The 20,839-nt window shown below is 32.3% G+C and overlaps 1 protein-coding gene across 5 annotated transcripts in view; it reads left to right on the top strand.

The window, feature by feature from the left end:
* Positions 1–20,839, top strand: part of CAMSAP2 (calmodulin regulated spectrin associated protein family member 2) — a 93,222-nt gene that overhangs the window by 41,406 nt on the left and 30,977 nt on the right. For 3 of the 5 annotated variants that reach the window (XM_081299512.1, XM_081299509.1, XM_081299508.1), the window contains 3 exons: positions 8,903–9,064; positions 14,606–14,689; positions 20,071–20,103. In XM_081299512.1, coding sequence (XP_081155638.1) covers positions 8,903–9,064; positions 14,606–14,689; positions 20,071–20,103 — 279 coding nt within the window. The remainder of the gene's footprint in view (positions 1–8,902; positions 9,065–14,605; positions 14,690–20,070; positions 20,104–20,839) is intronic. The other 2 variants (XM_081299511.1, XM_081299510.1) reach the window with 1 other exon arrangement.

Here is a 20,839-nt window from a genome sequence, read left to right as displayed (position 1 = left end):
TAGAAAATACATGTTCTACAATTAAACCTTGATTTGTTAGATATAATCATCTACTTTAGTGGGATTTTCATAAATCCCATGTTTTATGATTTTGATGGTCATTGGGTTTTTTCCCCTGCGTACATATCTTTGATGGCTCATTAGTAATTCCATTAATTCCCTAAAAGTATTAATTGATATAATGTTTGGGGAAAACATGAAAATAAATTATTATAATGAAGTATAAGGTCTGTGATCAATTTTGAATTAGTTTTTGTGAATGGCATAAGGTTTGTGTTTATGCTTTTTTGTTTTGTTTTGTTTGTTTACATGTAGATGTTTAATTGTTTCAGCACCATTATTGAAAAACTGTCTTTGCTCTCATTCTATTGCCTTTACTCTTTTGTCAAATATCATTTGTTAAAGATATTTATGTGAGTCTATTTCTTGGCTCTACCCTGATCGATCTGTTGGTCCATTCTTTTGCCACTACTTCACTGCCTTGATTACGGTCGGTCGTTTTATAATGAGTTTTGAAGTCAGGTGGCCAGTTCTCCCAAGAGTATTCTTCTCTTTGCCCATTGTGTTTGCAATTCTGAGTCTTTTGCCTTTCTGTATAAGCTTAGATATATTTGTCAATATTCACAAAACAATTTTTTGGAATTTGACTGGGGTTACATTTGAATATGTAGATCAAGTTGGAAAGAACTGAACTCTTTTGACAGTATTAAATCCGTATCCGTGGGCATAGAATTTCTCCATTTACTCAATTCTTCTTTCATTTTGTTTATCAGAATGATAATGTAGTTTTTCTCACATACATCTTGTGCCTATTTTGTTAGATTTATATTGGTGTCTTTCAAATTTTCAGGAGTTCATTGGTAGTATATAGGAATGTGATTGACTTGTGTGTTATCTCTTTATCTTGCAACCTTGCTATAATCACATTAATTCCAGGAGTTGTTTTTATTATTATTATTTTTCATTATTTCAGATTTTCTACAGAGATGATCATATTTATGACAAAGACAGTTTTGTTTCTTCCTTCCTTTGTATACCTTTAATTTCCTTTTCCTTTCTTATTGCATTGGCTGGACTTCTATCTAGTATGATGTTGAAAAGGTGTGGTAAAAGGTGACCTCCTTACCTTATTCCTGATCTTACTGCAAAAGCTTCTAATTTTTCACTGTTAAATATGATCTTATTTGTAAGATTTTTGTAGATATGCTTTATCAAGTTGAGAAGGTTCCCCTCTATTCTTAGTTTTCTAAGAGTTTTTGTTATGAATGGGTATTGGATTTTGTCAAATGCTTTTTCTCTATATGCTGATGTGATCATGTGATTTTTTTTTTTAGTCCATGTGATAGATTACATTAATTGATTTTCAAATACTGAGTTAATCTTATATATTGGGGAAAAATTCCACTTGGTCTTGGTGTATTGTTGAATTCCTTTTGCTAACTTTTTTGTTGTTTGTTGAGGCTTTTTGCATCTATGTTTATAAGAGATAATGAGCTATACATTTCTTTTCTATTAATGTCCTTCTCTGGTTTTGATATTAGGGTATTGCTAGCCTCATAGAATGAGTTAGAAAATATTCCCTCTGCTTTCAGCCTGTGAAAGAGATTATAGAGAGAATTGGTACGATTTATTTCTTAAATGTTTACTGGAATTCATCATTGAACCAATCTGGGCTTTAATACTTTGTAAGATCCTACATCATGATGTACAGTTTCAGCTTATAGAGCTTTGGAAAAAGTAGTTTCTGTTCTTAGTTGGAGAGTTGTAGCTAGATATTAAATTAGAATAATTTAGGATCCAGGTAGATAATACAAAAGTTGAAAAAATGAACAGAACTATAGTTTAATAATTTTTCTTTTTAGAAAAATGGCATTTCATTTTGATTCTGACAAATTTTATAACCCCTAACCTAATTTTTTATACAAGTTATATTATTTTTAGGGCACGAATTGTTTTGTACTGTTATTGTTCCCTCATTTTACAGATAAGAGTATTGATGCACAGAGAAATTAGGAATTTGCCAAAGATCACATAGTATGTTATAGTCAGGATTGAACCTGGCATTTTGGTTGTATAGTCCTAACCATAGTAAACTATGTTGCCAGACCTTAAGATTTACAAAGAGTAATAAAAAATAAGACCTGGAAAGAGTGATTATTTTAAGATCTTGAACTTGAATATTACATAAATACTTAGAACTTGTTTCTTAGGTACAGGAAGGAAGTCACTGAAGGCTTTTGACTGTAGAGCAATATGATTGGAAATGTGCTATAGAAAGGTTAATCTCTTGAGAATGTGAGGCACTCTTAAAGGCAATGGTGCCTATTAGTATGCTATTCTTGGGCTTCTCAAAAGGGATCTAATGACTCAGTCTCTGAAGTTTGAGGCCAGGGAATTTGTGATTTTTTTTTTTTTTTTTGATGATCAGCCATATTTAGAACCCCTGCTTTAAAACTATTTACTGTTTACTATATTCATTCAGCTACTACTTTGTGATTGTTGTATGTGTCTATCCACAATAGCCATATTTAAACATTCTTAACTTGCCTTCTGAGGTTAAATGTAGTCTGGATAAAGTCGATGGATCTGATTAGTAAATAGTAATATCTTCCATTAATTTGAGCTTTGCATTTCAATAGACGTTTGGGCTGTACTATTTCTTGTGTACATTAAGTTTGCAAGATAGCTTAATATTTCCATTTACCATTGTCTTTAAAACAGTTCTCCATTGAATAATGTGATTATTAAATTCACTAAATGTTAATGACAAAATATAAACCAGATATTTATTATGCATATCTGAAGGGATTGAAGAGAACTCCCAACTGCTCCATTGTGTTTTTCCTAAAAATTTGGACTGACAGTACCTAACAGCTATCATTATGATGATACTTACATTCTAGTGCTCATACTTTTTCATTTGTCTGTATATTTTTTTCACATATTTAACCAGGGAAATCCAAATAAAATAACACTTTGTGTGGTCAGTTGTTTAAAGGATGTCATATTATTAAGATTTTCTATCTCATGAAAGAGGTATTTTGAATTTCTTTACCAGAGCTGTCACATTCACCAACCACTTGGGTATAGCAGACCATTTGGTCCTGTGTTAACATCTGGAATAAAAGTGTCATAATCCTCCTATAGGTTAGTCTAAGAAATATTTGCTGATCAGTGAGTGTTCCTGACTTTATTTTTAAGGTTCATGCTTTTTGCTCCCTTATACTGGCCTGCTTTGGTATGTGTTAAATTTTCTGTTCTCATACCAACTATAGAATAATATATCTCCTTTTTAAACTTATTTATTTATTTTTATTTGAGCTTTACAGTTATATATAGTAGTTGGGTTCATCCCAACAAATTCATATATGCATGGAAATTGATTTTGGTTCAAGATTCCCCCTTTCTCTCATTCTTTTACCTCCACTCTTCTCTCCCCTCTCCCATTCTCTTTCCTCTATTCTACAAGACTTCTTTTCACTTTAATTTATATTTGATTTTTTTTTATGTTATCTTATCCTTCCCTCCCCCTTCCTTTATTTTACTCTCGTTTTTGCATCTAAGAAAAAACATTCCACCTTTGAGTTTCTGAGTTTGCTTATTTCACTTAGCATCATGTCCTCCAGTTCCAGCCATTTACCAGCAAATGCCATAATTTCACTTTTTTTAATGGCTGAATAGAACTCCATTTTGTACACACAAAATGTGTGTGTGTGTTGTATGTATGTATGTATCACAATTTTTTAATCCATTCATTTATTGACGGGTATTTGGGTTGATTCCATAATTTAGCTATTGTGAATTGTGCTGCTGTAAACACTGAGGTGGCTGTAGTGCTCTAGTATGCCAATTTTAAATCTTTTGGGAAAATACCAAGGAGTGGGATAGCTAGATCATATGGCTATATTCTTAATTTTTTGAGGAATCTCCATACTGCTTTCTAGAGTAGTTGTACTGGTCTGCAGTCCCACCAACAATATACAAGTATACCTTTTCCCCTACAATCTTGTCAGTATTTATTGTTGTTTGTATTCTTGGTCATTGCCATTCTGACTGGAGTGAGATGAAATCTTAGTATAGTTTTAATTTGCATTTCCCTGATTGCTACTATATATAACTGTAAAGCTCAAATAAAAATAAATAAACAAGTTTTTAAAAAAGAGACATATTATTCCACAGTTGGTATGAGAATAGAAAATTTAACACATACCAAACATTTTTTTTTCATCTATTTGTTGGCCATTAGTGTTTTTTTCTTTTGAGAAGTTTCTATTTGGTTCTTTCGGCCATTTATCAGTTGGGTTGTTTTTCTGAAGTTAAATGTTTTTAGTTCTTTATATATTCTGAATATTAATCTTCAATCAGAGGAGTAGCTAGCCAGGATTTTCTCCCATTCTGTAGGCTCTCTCTTCACACTCTTAATTGTTTCCTTTGCTGTGCAGAAGCTTTTTAGTTTAATGGCATTCTACTTACTGATCCTTCCTTCCTTCCTTCCTTCCTTCAACCCATCATTCTTTCCCTTTTTCTTCAGTAACCCATCTTTGAACTGCTGCTTTTAGATGTTATGTTCTGTTCTGCCACCTGGTGGCCTGAAAATACACTATTGCTTCTGTTATTGCTGCTGTTGCCACCTACTGTGGTACAGATAGTGATGGTATAGGATGTTTTGATTAATTTTGCAAGTGTGATGTGAGATGATATGGGTTCTGAGTCCAGACTTCTAAGTTTGAATCCCATTTCCTCCTAGTTGTTTAACCTTTGAAGCTGGTTACACACTGTCCACATCGGTAAAATAGTGTTTATCTCTCAGGGTTATTTTGTATTCAATAAGTTTAATACAAATACTGAAAACTTAACATGCTGAAAACTTTATATAGTGAAAATAGTATATGACAGCAGAAAGATGCTGAACACAGTACATGGCATATAATACTCAGTGTTGGGTATTATTATTCTGATCTTAATACTTTGTTTTAATAAGAAAGTAAATGTGTATTATAGTCAATAGCTCCAAAATGATTTTGGCCTTGAGTTTTTTAAAATATTGATCTTTTCTAGATCCATTATGTATATACTTTCTCTTATACATAATTTTCAATTCAACACCATCTTGTATATTAAATATTGAAAAACATAATAAAATGTGAGTGATCTTGGGGCTGGGGATGTGGCTCAAGCGGTAGCGCGCTCGCCTGGCATGCGTGTGGCCCGGGTTCGATCCTCAGCACCACATACAAACAAAGATGTTGTGTCTGCCAAAAACTAAAAAATAAATATTAAAAAAATTCTCTCTCTCTCTCAAAACAAAAAAAAAAAACAAAACAAAACCCAAAAAAACAGTTGCTTCAGCACATGTGTTTAATAAAAATGTGAGTGATCTTAAAGTGAGTGAATATCATATGGAAATAATTATATAATAAAATTATTTTTTTAATTTACAAAGTTTATCAGCAAAATGAGGTTCATTCTAAAAATGTTATTAATTATATTATATTAATTATATTATCCTATCCTAATCTTTGAAGTAAATTTTAGATTATATGTCTATATTTTACATGCTAAAAAATTATTTTGTAAGTTTTACTTTTATTCATTCCTTTTTCCTTCCTGCTTCCCATGTATCTATACCTATATATGTACATACAACATCATCATAATATCTCTTTTTTCCAATCAATATTATATTATATATATATTTACCTATTGTAAAATAGCTAAATAGATCATAAATTACTCATTATGGTTGAATGTTTACATTATTTTTGTTGTAAAATATCATAATGATCATTTTCATTTATATAGCTATTTTCCCCCTTTCATATATCTGTTAAGAACAAATTGCCAAGATGAATCCTAAGAGTATATGAGTTTTTTTTAATGACTTTTGGTGTTTTTCGATGTCTTTGCTAAAAACATGTTTTTTTGTGGTTTTTTTTTTTTTTTGGTGGTGCTGAGAATTGAACCCAGGGCCTTGTGCGTGTAAGGCAAGCACTCTACCAACTGAACTATATCTCCAGCCCACGTTTTGCTTTTTAATGTTTCCAAATGTTGATTTGCAGTCTGGAAAAGATTTCATGGAGGTGGTAGAATGTGAAGATATTATTTTAATTTGAAATAGTTATTAGTGTTTAATTTTGTTGCTTACTTATTATGTGTGTTTATTATTTCCAAAAAATATTTTTTTCTTTGCAAATAAATGAGTTAGCTCCTGCTAACTGCATGATTACAATAGAGCACGTAGGTTTGGACAAACTATTTAAATTTTTAAACTTCAGATTCCTCGTGTATAAAATGTGTTGTTTTTTTCTTTTTTTAAGCATCTGGGTCTGGCTGCATTGTCCAGACTGGTTTAGAACTCTGAGTTCAAGGGATCCTTAGCCTCAGCCTTCTGAGTAGCTGGAACTACAGGCATGTACTACCATGCCCAGCTGAAATGCAATACTTCCTTCTGAGAGTTCTGAGGATTATAAAGTGTATTTTGTCTATTCTTATCAGTCTTAGTTCAAAAAATATTTGAAGTGAAAGAGGTAATACAGTAATAAAATATTTCACACGCCATCTGGCACATAAATTATTTTGTAAGTAGGAGTTACCAATAGTTTTATGATTGCCGGTATGAAGTTTTTTGCTTCAGACAAAGCATCTGCTTTCTCATACATATTGCTAAGTTTTTCAGAGACTACACCCACTACCTCCTTCATTTCTTCAAACTCCAGAGTAAAGCCAGCTCTTCAGTTCATAGTAGCCAATAAGCTTACTTCTTTCCTTTTTCTTCCCTTCTGCCTCTGCTAGTTGCCAGGCACTTTGTTAAATGTAGGGAATAAGAATATAACAAGACAATGTCCTTGCCCTCAGGAGTCTTACTGTCAACCTAGAGTATTAGAGTCATATTCAGGTGACTATACACAGATGAGATAAATTAGTGGGTTCCATCCCTGCTTGCTCATTAGCATTATCAGATGAGTTGTTTAAAAATACCACAGCCCATGCCTTATTTCAAATAATTAATTTAGAATCTCATGCAAGCATAGACAATATTCAGTAATAATCTGTATCTATACTTTTATTTTGTTTTTAAGAATGAGACATTTTGATTGGAAAGGGAACAGGAAGAGCTTCACAATGGAAGTAACATTCAAACCAGTGACATCACTTAGTCTGTATTGTATGGAGGGCAACAAGAAGTCAGAACATAGAAATTTGAAAACTGGTAACAGCAGTCTTATGTGACTGTTTTGAATAGATGGGGAAGGAAATTGATAAATTATCAAGCTAGACTGACAAATATAAATGAGCTCATAAGAGCTTTACCTCTGTTAAGAAGTTTAGACTATTAGGTAGAAAATGGGTAGACTTTATGTACTGATGATATGATGCAGTCTCTGATTTGAAAAAGCATCTAGTTCCTACTTTATAATATCTTCAAAAATAAATTCCATTTGGTTTTAAAGTAATAGAAAAAACAGGTAAATTACTTTGTAAGTAGGAATTACCATTGGTTTTATGATTGCAGGTATGAAGTTTTTTGCTTCAGACAAAGCATCTGCTTTCTCCTAAATATTCTATATTCTCAGGATGAAGTACACCTTTGTAAACATGGTATAAACTTCAAGACATAAAGGAAAACATTGAGGTTGACAGATATTACCAAGAAAAACTAGGAAAAAAATATTTGCTACTTGAATGGCAGTGTTAATGTGCCTAGTATATGATGAATTCTTAAAAATCCATTAACAAAGATAAACATTCCAAAGGAACCAATAAGCAAAAAAATATGAGCATGCAGTTTTCCAAAGAAGAAATAACAAATGGTTGCTAACCACATAAAACGATGCTCAGTAATAATCAGAGAATTACAAAAAAAAAAAAGTGGAATCTTTTAACCTTTTATAAGAGACACAAATAAAAAAGTGAATAATATCTAATGTTGGCAAAAATGTGGAGAAACAGGCATACTGGTAACATTCTTGGTGGTAAAGTTGGTATAACCTTTCTAGAGAGCTGATTAGCAGCTATCAGAACTTTAAATGTGGTTACCCTCGGACCCAGTAGCACTGTAACTACAATTATTCCTGGAAAAATAGCATTGTTTGTAACGTCAAAGATTGGAAACAATGGAAATGTTATACCTATTTGACATTAAGGTTTTGTAAAAATACATATCAAAGTGAAGATATTGCTGGGGGAGTTGAACTGGAAGAGGGGCACTATCCACTTTATTTACTTTTGTAGTGTCTGGAAAAAAATCAAGGAAAAAAGAAAAGCGAGAGGAAAAACTTGAAGTCCTGTTCTGGATGAATTAGATGATTAGGAAATTGGAGACAGGACAATCTATTAAAGATTTTTTTTCCTTGTTTAGGTGTGAGAAATATTTATAGTCTGAATTGGAAGTGTAGCAATCAGAATGAGAAGGAGATTTGAGAAACATTTTAGAAGTAGAGTCTGTACATTTCTACTATGTGGATCTGAAAAATGAGAAAAGGTATCAAAGGTGACTCTACAATTGTTTTGTAAATGATGTATAAGGAAATGATGATCAGGATGGAAAAAATTAGTGAGACCCTGTCTCAAAAAATAAAAAAGACTGGCAATATAGCTCAATGGTAGAGGACCCTAGGGTTCAATCCCTAGTACTGGGGGAGGGAAGGAAGAGGAATAAAAGCATCTTTTGAATAGAAGACAATGAATATCTTAACGTAAATCCTCAGTAAGTATTTCTGTAGTAAATTAATTTGGTTCAGTTAACTTATCTTTAGCATGAATGATTTATGCTTTCTTTTTAAGGCCAGTTTTCTGTAGTCTTTAGTTTTACATGTCATTTGTTAGGACATATTGATAGTTTAAAATGTATAAACACATTTTTAGTATAATTTTTAAACTATTTGTTCTTTTGTGTTTACAGAGTGCACATTTGGCCATGATAGATACCTTAATGATGGCTTATACTGTAGAAATGGTCAGTATAGAAAAAGTAATTGCATGTGCTCAACAGTATTCAGCATTTTTTCAAGCCACAGATCTACCCTATGATATTGAAGATGCTGTTATGTACTGGATAAATAAGGTAGGATTATATTTGTTTGAGTAACAATTAGTCTAATAACCAGAAAAAGTGAAATCTTAAATTATACATTCCCATTCCATTACTTTTTGTTTTAAATCAAAGTGAAAGCTGAAGATGTGCAGTTTACTTAAAAAAATTACAAAGCTAAAATGATAAAAATAGATGTTTTAATATTCAGCAGTATTTATAACTGCATTTAATGATTAATCTAGTTCATAAGACATTATTACAAAATTCAGATAATTCAGGATGGAAAATATACACAGTGAGTATTCAGTAGGATTACTGGAATTAAATAACTTTCATACGTGTCTGACTAGGAGGATAGGTTATCAAGTTGCACAGAATCATATTGATTGTGGATTCTTTTTCTTGGAATTTTTTATGGACCTGTAGTTGTGCATTGAAGATGTTTAAGTCATCAGTTTATCACTCCCTTTGTCACTTTAAATAGTTAATTCCTCTTGATCTACTTTTTAATTACAACTATCACCATAGAAAAATTTAAGCCTGATTTGTGGACAAACACTGAACAGATTTAAAAATAAGTTTTATATTCTGGTGTCCTTCCCTGAATGTTTGTTTATATGTGGTTTGTCATAAGAAGCTTAATTTTAAAATGATCATATCTATCATCATTATCCATAATATCTGTACCAATATAGAAGACCCACTTAATATTCTGCCCCTGAAATTCTCTTATTTATTCATCTTCAGTGATATTTTTCTCCATTCCTCAGCTTTACAGAAAGAATGCTTTCTCTAATCCTCAGACTTTCTGGAACCTTTTCCCTGTTACTGTCAATTTATCTACTGCTGTCAGCTTAGCTTCCTTACTTACGTCATCCATTTTTGAGACCAGAGATGGGAAGCCACTCAATGGGAATTATCTCTTCTTACAACCAAGTCTCTAAACCTTTCTGCATCAGTATTCATTATTTCCCTTTTCCTGCCTCTACTGTTAGATTAGAGAAAGTTTCCCTCTTTCTGTCAAAGGGACTTTCCACTACTTGTTGCTTTAAAACTCCCCTTCTTCCCTTTGCCAGGATCATTGTTTCTCTTCAGGTCTCCCAGTTTAATGTGCATAAGAATCACCTGTGCACTTGTAAAAATACAGGCTCTGATTCAGTAGGACTGGGGTGGAACTGGAGAGTCTAGGTTTCTAAGATGCTCTAGGTGATAACTAACGTTGCTTTTCCACAGACCACCCTGTTATTCCTTTACTCTCCTATTTCATCTCATTCTCACTTCCTTGGATCATTCTTCCATGACTATAATCTTGCTCTCGTTTCCCATTCTACTAAACAAAACTCCCCTATCCAGATACAACCCTCATTTCTTCCAAGATCAGGACCTCCTAAGAGTTACTTATTCATTCATTAACCTCCTTTTTTCTCTATTCCACCCCCGTTGTTATCCTAAATTGTTCTTACATTGATCAACTGAGTTTTCCATGCTGACAAATCCAACAGATAACTCTCTGTCCTTAACTTAAACATAAGCCACCCTTTTGAAGTTCTGGTGGAAAACCCAAGGTGTATACTAGGGCCTCCTCAGCTTGGGGAGAATTGAACACTAAACCATTTTCCCAGCAGTGGCTCCTTCTTCCACCCAGCAGTTTTGTTTTTTTTTTTTTTCTCCCTGAGCTCCTTGGAGTCTTTCCTATATGTGTATAGTCGCAGCCAAGGTTTTTAAGTTAGTTTATATGCCAGTTTTGGATCTCCCCATTAATAGTGTCATCTTTCCCTAGGATATTCTTACTTTCTATACAGCCACTCTGATAATACCAGTTTTTCTTCCTTTCTTGATTCTTTTTTCTTTCTTTCTTTTTTTTGTTTTTGTTTTTTTTTGTTTGTTTGTTTGTTTGTTTGTTTGTTTGTTTTGTACCAGGGATCAAACCCAGGGGGATGATTAACCACTGAGCCACATTCCCTGCCCTTTTTTGCATGTTTTATTTTGAGTCAGGGTCTCGCCAAGTTGCTTAGGGCCTCAGTGACTTGCTGAGACTGGCTTTGAACTTGTGATTCTCCTGCCTCAGCCTCCCAAGTAACTGGGATTACAAGTGTGTGCCACCATGTGTGGCTCTTTCTTGATTGTTGTTGTTTTTTTTTGTTTTGTTTTGTTTTGTTTTTTTTGGTTACTGGAGATTGAACTCAGGGGCACTGGACTACTGAACCACATCCACAGCCCTATTTTGTATTTTATTTAGAGTTAAGGTCTCACTGAGTTGCTTAGCGCTTTGCTTTTGCTGAGACTGGCTTTGAACTCAATATCCTCCTGCCTCAGCCTTCTGAGCCAGGCAAGCACCATCGCACCTGGCTCTTCCATGGTTCTTCAAGCCAACACGGCTACAGTTTTCTGATTGAGTTTCTGCTACTCTGTGCTGTTATGAATTGTTGAGAGGGCAGTATAAACATGGATTTTATTCAGTGTTTCCCTTTTTTTCTAAAACTGAATTCTTTATTGTTTCTGTTTGCTTTTGGTTGTTTGCCAGTACCTCCAACAATTGCTTTATATCTCTTTTCCGGGGAAAGGCTACTGAGAGTGAACCTAGGGCTTTGCACATGCTAAGGATGTGCTGACCACTAATCTACCAAGCCCTGCTTTGTGTTTTCTGTTCAGACTTTATAATAATTGCTGTCTCTGAAGCAGGCATGGCTACTTTCCTCTTTCTCATCCCCTCACTTCATTCCAGCTGTATAGCCTTTGTAACCCCTGGACCATGATGCTTGCTGTTTATGGGCAGCTTATCTCCCAACCTTTCTGCACGGGTTGGTGCTGCTGCTCCATCACTTCTCAGCTTGGATAGCACCTTTTTCCTCACAACCCTATTAAAGTAGGCACCTGTCAACTCTTATTTTCTATTCTAACACTCCTTCTCTTCCTTACATAGCACTTTACAGAGTTACTAGTTACTTTGCCGAGTCATTTAATTTTTTAAAATCCATCTTTCTTACTTGAATATTTTACTTGAGGATAGATACTATGACCATTTTTTTTTTATTTTTAGTTCAAGGGCCTAGACTAGACAGTGTTTGGCAAAGAGATGTTATTTAATAAACATTAAGTAAAAGGTGATTTAAGCTTACAAAATTAAGCTAGACACTTGAGAACTTTAGAAATCTACACAAAGAAGGAAGTCAATTAAGAATGTTCACCATTTTATGCAGTTGTATCGACCCTATTTAGTTTTTCAATTAAGTTTAAAACCACTTGATTCAACCCAAATCTCAGTGTATATTTTTTCCCTGTTGTAGTCCACCAGCCCTTACTTCATTATTTATTCCCATTATGACTATACCCTTGCCTCTCAAATTTGGTATATCTCCTTCTGATCTTATTTTTGTCTCAACCTAATTTAATCCCCCCACCTCCATAACTTGTCCACGAGTATAAAAGAAATTTGTTGTAGAAAACTAGGAGTATTTAGGGCTAAAATAATTATCAGCATAAGTGACTAAAATGAATTTAAACTTAAAAATAAAACAACAAAATCACAGAAGATTATGTTAAATCATGCAAAGGGACACATAATTTGGAAGTTTATATTACTCAGTCCTACCTCTCTTTCAATCTCATCTTGTAAGCCCTTTGAGTTCACTACATTCTAGTCATATTTTTCTTCATTCAGTTATTCAGACACACCAAGTATTTTTCCTACCACAGGGCCTTTGCTTGTGTTTCTTATTCTCTATACAGAATACTCTTTCTTCTAATGTTTTGTAGCTCACTAGCTTTTCCTCTTTAGGTCTTAACTCGAAGTTATCCTTTGAGGAGGCTTAGTCTGTTCTGGCTGCTCTAACAAAATACTTTAGATTGGGCAATTTACAAACTACAGAAATTAACTTCTTGTAATTCTGGGAGTTGGGAAATCCAAGATCAAGATTCCAGGAAATTCAGTGTCCCATGAGGGCTTGCTCTCTTCAGAGGTAGTGGCTTCTTAAAAGGGACAGGATTCTTCCTTCAACCTCTTTTATAAAGGCTCTAATCCTGTTTATGAGGATAAGGCCTTATGACTTAATCTCTTCTCAGAAGGTTCCACTAAGTGTTAATTTTCAGCATAAGAATTTGGTGGTGGACCTTCAAACCACAGCAGAGGCTTTCTCTGATGCAACCACCTTTTCTAAAATAGGTTTTCCTGCTTCTGTTATTTTCTGCTTACTTTTTGTTCATTTATAGCATTTATTATCTTCCTCCTCCTCCTCCTCCTCCTCCTCCTCCTCCTCCTCCGACCCTGCTTTCCTTGCTTTATGAGGATAAGGACCAATTTAGCATTGTATTCTATTTTATCCCTAACCAGTTAGTACAGTGTCTGGCATATAACCAACATTTAGAATTATCTATTGTATGTGAAAATAGATAAATACATGAGTAGTGGTTTAAAATGTTAATTTGTGACTGGTTTGCTTTTTGGACAGAATTGGATAAAAAAATCTAAAAATAATGAAGATAATCTACAAACTGACAGATTAATTATAACTACTTGTCAGTGAATTATAAAGCATTTCTTTTTTAACTTAAAATAATAATAATAATAATAATAATAATAATAATAATAATAATAAACCTTGTCAGGTTTTAGTCCTGTATTCTTCTTCTCCCTTCATTGGTTAATAGTCCAAAATGCTTAAAGATGCATGGGAGCTATAAAGCTGCCTTATATACATACATTATCAAAGCAGAAAATATTAGTGATTTGGCACCATGTCAGACTGTTCCACCTAGATGATTGTTAAAGTTAATTAGAAAAATTTTCTAGTACAGAGCTGAGTTCAAAGAAAGAAAACACAGTTCCCAGGAACCAGTAATAAAGTGGGGACTGAAAGTTTGATAGCCAATGTCATTAATATTTTCTAGCGTGCTGTTTTTAAAGTTTTATATATTGCTACCAAAGTGACCTTAAAAATCATTAATTGGAAATCCAGAATTATCTAAAGTCCCTTCAAGAAATAATTTATTCACTAGACATACTATGGCTTAATGTTTTAGGATTATGGGCTATTTTAGTAATTTGATGTGTTAAATGAGGCCTTCTCCCCAGAAAGTTCCTAAGTGCAAAAGTTTGTGTTTTAACTTGGCTTTATGACTGCACTGAAACTTACCCATGACCCTATGAAGGACATGTTTGTAAAATCACAGCTTAAGAACTCGATTCATAATGTTTTCTATTGATAATAAAAATATTTAATTTTAATGATCATAATATAATATTCATTTCCTAGTTGTAAAACAGATTGTAAACTTTTTGTTTTAAAAATGTAAGCAACTTAAGCATTAAAATCAACATTTTCAGTTACCTTTTCTTTCTAGTTTCTAGCATTAGTACTTGCTCAACAAAGTATTTGACAGATTAATTAATAAATTTCAGAATATCAAATAAAACCACCTGTAAGATTTTTTTTATGGTTGTGAAAATGAAATTTTCTTCATTTGAATGGTACTCATATTTGACACTAGGAATCCGACCATAGGCATTGTAAGGTACATGTTATTTTATTGTTATGTTTGAATATAAACTCAAATTACTGTTTTTATATTAAGGTAAATGAACATTTGAAAGACATAATGGAACAAGAACAAAAACTGAAAGAACATCACACAGTTGAAACTCCTGGAGGTCAAAAGGTATAATTTCAATTAAAAAAGTGTTTTGTGTGATACTCTGTATTACGTCTTTGGTGTGTTTGTTGACATATGTGCTGTTTTAGGAATTATTAATAGTAACGTTATTAAGTATTTTTAGTACTGTTAAATATACCTTAGGAAGCCATGCCAGTAGATTCATGCAATGAAGTTTAACTGGATAGTGTCTGTGAAAAAATTGTTGATGACTAGTTCCTAATTTTTGAGGTTCTTCTGGCAAAAATAACAAGAGAACAATTTTAAATGTATTAACCTTTATAATGATTTGCTGTGAGATTAACCTTCAAAACAATATTCCTGGAATTTCAAGTTGAGCAATATGATTTTTTTCTGTAAAGAATCAATCATTAGCATAGATTCATTATTTTAAAATTCTCAAATAAACTTCTAAAATTTTCTTGTTTGAAAACTGAATTGTTTTTTGTGCACAGCATTTTCAAGTATACCGTAATAAGTGTGCTTTAAACATGTATAATACTAGAACTGAGATATAAGAAATTGTAAATATTCAGAGGCCCTGTTTTCTATTTTAATTATTTAGGTCTTCTCATTACAGTCCTTTTATTCATTTTGAGCTTTTCTTATTGGTCATTGATACCGACCTAAAGAGAAAACAAAGGAAAGGAAACTTTTATCTGTTACCATATTCAATAGAAAAATTTAGTGGAGCACCACCTAAATTTTTAATATAATGTTTTGGGATCACAGTGATTTACCCCATCTAACTTACTTTACTGACTAGTTTCTGAAAATGTGCTCTCTGCCTTCTTCATGTTAACTTTGTTGAAGTCCTTTCCCCTAAAGGAGTTCTTCTTTTTTCCTCTAGATTACATATTTCATTTTCCTGCCTTTGTTCAACTTCTGTCCCTGTCTCTTTCTTCTCAAATCCCCAAGTCTTTAACCATTAGTTTCCCTCCCTTCTTTTTTTCATAAAGTAGGAGTTCAAACCTTTGCCTTGGAGTTGTATAGAATTCTGCCCTTCACTTTTGTTCCTAGCTCTTAGGTATAAGGCTAAGGTGGTGTCATTCTAAATTTTAACACTAATGAAAATTTTCCATAGAAATCTAATTTATTATATATAATAGTTAACTTCTAATCTATTATACATACATTAAAAACTAATGAGAATTTTATATGCTGACATAGGTAGGACCAAGTAAACATTATCTCTGTGGAAAAAAATGGCATTTGTATTTCAAACGACCAGATTGAATAACCTTTAAGAAAAACTATGCAATCTAGATACTACTTGTATTACATTGTTTTGACTTTTTCATAGCACTTAACCCCATGCAGTTGTACATATTAACCATATAATATACATATTAATATACTTGTTGAATAAGTGAGTGAGTAAACAAGTAACAAGACTGTTATTCATTTTTAAATATTTGGATTAGTACACATTTTTATGTTAGCACATACACAGCATTTAAACCTTCATATTTCAAATAAGTTTTACCTTTTTTTCCATTATTAAAATCTTTGTGAAAATGTTAATTTCACATAGTCCTACTGCATATATGGGTAATTATTATGAAGGAAAACAATGTCACAGAATAAACTAGAGAAAGAAATCTTGCTCTGTTACCTAACAGTGGAACTTTTTGGAATTTGAACTACTTACTAATTAATGTCCTGTGGAATTAGTGTTCTTTGGAGCATACTTGGAAAGCATTGGTTTGTAACCTATAATTTTAGTACTTGATAGAATCCTGTTCCTAAGATTTTGTTCCGTGATTACACATCTATCCTTGTGTGGGCTTCTTTGATCAGGGCTAATGCATTTTATTTTTTTATACTTATTTTTTATACCTTTTCTCTTGTGTAACAATTTTCTTGCTCTTATGGGAAAAATAATACCCCAATCTAGATAGAATATGTCCCTATTTAGTTCTCAACTCGTATAGTATAGTTAACTAAGGAATTTGGCTTTTTAAACATTTTTTTTTTGTATTCAGATATGTCACCAGGATTTTAATCTTTGTATAAGAGTGTTATATAACCATTTTTCCAATAGCTTTATAGATTGATAATCTTGTGGATTGGAACATAAGACCATACAAAGACTTGAATTGTTATAGACATAACTTTTTAAGAACATTTATTTGGAAATAATTTTAGACTTATAAAAAGTTTCAAGAAGAATTAAAAAAAAAAAAAAGACTAATGAACTCTTTTCCCAGATTCATCAGTTTGTTTTATTGTTCTTTCTCCACACACATGTGTGCATATACATATTCACATATGTAAAGTTTTCTAGAACATTTGAAAGAAGCCTGCATGTATCATGCCCCTTTACTTATTAATAGTTCAATATATATTTCCTAAGAACAAAACTGTTTATTTACATCACCACCATATACTTGTTGAATAAGTGAGTGAGTAAACAAATAACAAGACTGTTATTCATTTTTAAATATTTGGATTTAATTTAATGTCAACATAATACTTAAATGTAACTTACAGTTTATATTACCATTTCATCAGTGGTACTTCATAATATGTTGTTTCCATTATAAGATTCAGTCTGAGATTATTAATTTAGTATTTACTTGTCATGTCTCCAGTGTTTTTTAGACTGAAACAGCTCCTCAGCTTTTCTTTTTCATTCATGGCCTTTACATTTTTGAAGAATACAGGTCATTTTAACAGAATACTCCTTGATTTGTTTTTTTCTGATAATTCCTCATAATTAGATTAAGGATGCGCTTTCCAGTCTGAAGCACTATGTAAATTGTGTAATTCTTGCAGTATTGTATCAAGAAGCACATTATATTCATTTGCCTATATTAAATTATGTTAATTTTTTCTTTTTTATTTATTTCTTACATATATGACGATAGTGGAGTGCATTACATTCATAATTATTTAAATTATGTTAATTTTGATCAGTTAAAATATTGTCTTGTTCCTTGACTACATGGTTATTTTTTTCCGTTTGTAAAAATGATTTTAGAGGAGATAATTTGATACTGTAAATACCCTCTTCCTCTTCAGAGTTACCCCCCTCATCTAGATTTAACATTCATTGATGATATCCACCTGAATAAGTTTTACCATAATGGTTACAAAATGGCAATATTCTATCTCCTTTATTTCTTTTCTATTTATTAGTCAATATTCTGTTATAAGCAAGAATTGACCTATCTGTTATTTTAACTAATGGATTCTTATTTTATTTAAATGGGTCAAAATCAATTTCTGTTTTTGTGTTTTTATTTTATAAATAAATTTACTTGGGGATAATTTTAGGTTCATAGGGAATTTTCAAAGATGATGTAGCTTTACCTATTTACCCGAAATGTTAACATCTTACATAATTGTGGCTCATTTGTCAACACTGAAAAAGTATCATTGGTACATTGTATTGCCTGCACTATAGACTTTATTTAGATTCCACCAGTTTTCCTACTAATATCCTTTTTAAATATTGGTTACATGTTTTGTACAAAGTCCCATAATTTGGGTATGTCTGATATTTTTTACAATTAGATTGAAGTTACAGGGTTTTTTTATCTGCGTGGACTCATCCATATTTGTTTTATACTTTGAGTTATAATACAGTACTGCATTATTTATTTTGTCACTCACCATTTCCATGTTTTGCCTTTAGGAGATCTTTCAGGTTGGGTATGTCCTATCCTTTTGTTTTTTGAACTCTTCATTACTTTTTGGCACTACAGGATATTCCATCTTGTTTTGCCTTGCCTCAGCCCTAGAATCGACTGTATTTCTTTCTTTTTTTTTTTTTTTTTATGCCTAAATTGTCTCATATTTGGCCAGTGGAAGCCCCTTCAAACTGAATCCTATACCCTTTGTCCTTCCTAATTTCCTGGCTTTACAAGATGTTTAAAGCACATTTTGTAGCTTCCTTATCATATCTCTGGAATCAGACATTTCTCCAAGAAGTCCTGATTCCTTTGGAGAACAGTATTTATAAACTATAAAATCTGGGCACTAAGCTTCTCATTGCTAGTGGAGTGCCATTACTTCTAGGCTGTTTCAGCAGAGAGCTCAGAAATAAACTTAAAAATATATGATCATGAGCTCATATTTAAACTTCTGATTCCAGTTCAATTTTTCAATTTTCTTTCTTTCCCCTATTCCATATCTGACTCTCCCTTCCACAATGAGAATTCAGACTTCCAACATCAATATATTTTTACTTTTTGCTTGATCCATTACAACTGCTACAAAAAATCTGGACTTGCCAGATTAGTCCCTGCCATACACAGAGACTTAATACAAGTTTTTACCTATTACTTGTGGTTTTTGAAAACCCTTGTTTCTCATAACTACTTTTACATCTTAAAACAGGACTCAGGGTTGCAGTTTTACCAGTACCTTCCTAGGAACTAAAGAAGGGGACTATTGCTGGTCATTTCAGAAATGCAGTTGCTCTTCAGCAAGGAAATTGTGTTATATATTTGAACTTTTGAAGCCTGTGTATATAAACATGTATAGAATAAATATTTGTTATTCTAGGACTTTATTTGTTTTGGTCATTTTTACTTCAATTGGCCAATCTATATGGTTTTCCTTTTTTCCCTAATAGGATGCTACTACCAATTTAGACCAATGAAGAGGTAGAAGAAAGGCCAAAACAGTTTGAATTAGTGAAAAAATCTAATTAAATATCTTATAAGAAATTTGGAGTAACTTAAACCATTATATCTGAAACTTTTACATACCTGCTATTGGGAATAGTCCACAGTAATTTCTTACTATTAGTTTCTATGCAATGGATTCTTCTAGTCTAAAAATAACAAAAGATTGGGAACTTTGACACATTTTCAGTGGCTTCCTGCTCTTTGATCCTGTTCTTATACTTTTTGAGGCTATTATAACTGCAACTGCCAAAAATTTTCTGTTAAATGGGAGATTAAATATGTGTAAGATTAACATACATGCAACAAAGTCAATAGGGTCATTCTTCCAGTGCTGTAAGAAAAATCTAAGGAAATGTTATCTATTTGTGGGGGCTGATTTGAAGATCTAGCCCTAGAATTGTTTTGCTTACCTTATGTGATATAGATTTATTTATTTTTATTTTCAGTATGACATGTGATTCCCAAACTCAGAAATAAAATTCTTTTTTTTTCAAAATATGCAGCAAGCATATCCTGAGTATCCAAAAATGAATTTCTATATATGTGAGAAGAAGGTGGTAGTCTTTATTATTAGGAACCTTTATCTTCTTAATTGAAGTAATTAATTAGCATGTGAAAAAATGTTCTGAGAATTATAAACTTGGAACTCCACTATCAGAAACTCTACTATAATTTGTTAATTGAAAATAATTCTGATGAATTTTCCCTTTACCTTTTGCTTTCACCCTTTTTCTGCTGCTTCCTCTGAAGTCTCCTTCCAAATGGTTTTGGAAACTGGTTCCAGTAAGTTTGCCCAGCTACTTCAATTTGCTTTCCAGAATTGCAGTTGTAGAATGATATTGTTCATATCTTGCTGGTATAATCATTTCATATATTTCTGTTAGTGACTGAATAGAGATTTGGCTTTAAGATATTTGATCATGAGGCTGGGCGAATAGCCCAGCTGATAGAGTGCTTGCCTTGCGTGCACAAGGCTATGGGTCCAATCCCCAGCACCAGAAAGAAAAAAAAAAAGATATTTGATCATACTGTAAAATGGAAAGATAGTAGATCTAGCCAAAATTTAGATTAGAAATTTTTAAAATAATTTAAAGAGCATCATTTTGCTAATCTTTAACAGTATTCGAATTCAGTAAGTAAGTAAAACCAATACAAAAACAACTAATAGATGTGGAGTGTTATGAATTTTAAGTAAATTTGAATTGCTTGTATAAATTGTATTTTTAAAGTATCTTTTTGACAGAGTCATTTTCTATTAAGCCTGAATTATAGAGGACAATCTTTTGTGTGATGAGAAAGTAAAAAGTTCTCTGTGTCCTCAACAGTATTGGATCTAATCTGTATTGAATTCTGATTTGACTTGAAGAATTGATATTTCAGGATTAAGTCTGAGGGTTATACCAACAAGAATAAAAATATAATTTAGAAATATATCATAATGTTGACATAGAAAATGTGGTTCTCCTTTTAAATACCAAGTTTTGTTTGTAGAAAGAATAGGAAATAGTTTCATTCAGTG

This window comes from Spermophilus citellus (assembly GCF_964194105.1).
Source record: "Spermophilus citellus genome assembly, chromosome: 6".
NCBI lineage: Eukaryota > Metazoa > Chordata > Mammalia > Rodentia > Sciuridae > Spermophilus > Spermophilus citellus.
This window is presented reverse-complemented; position numbering and strand designations above follow the sequence as displayed.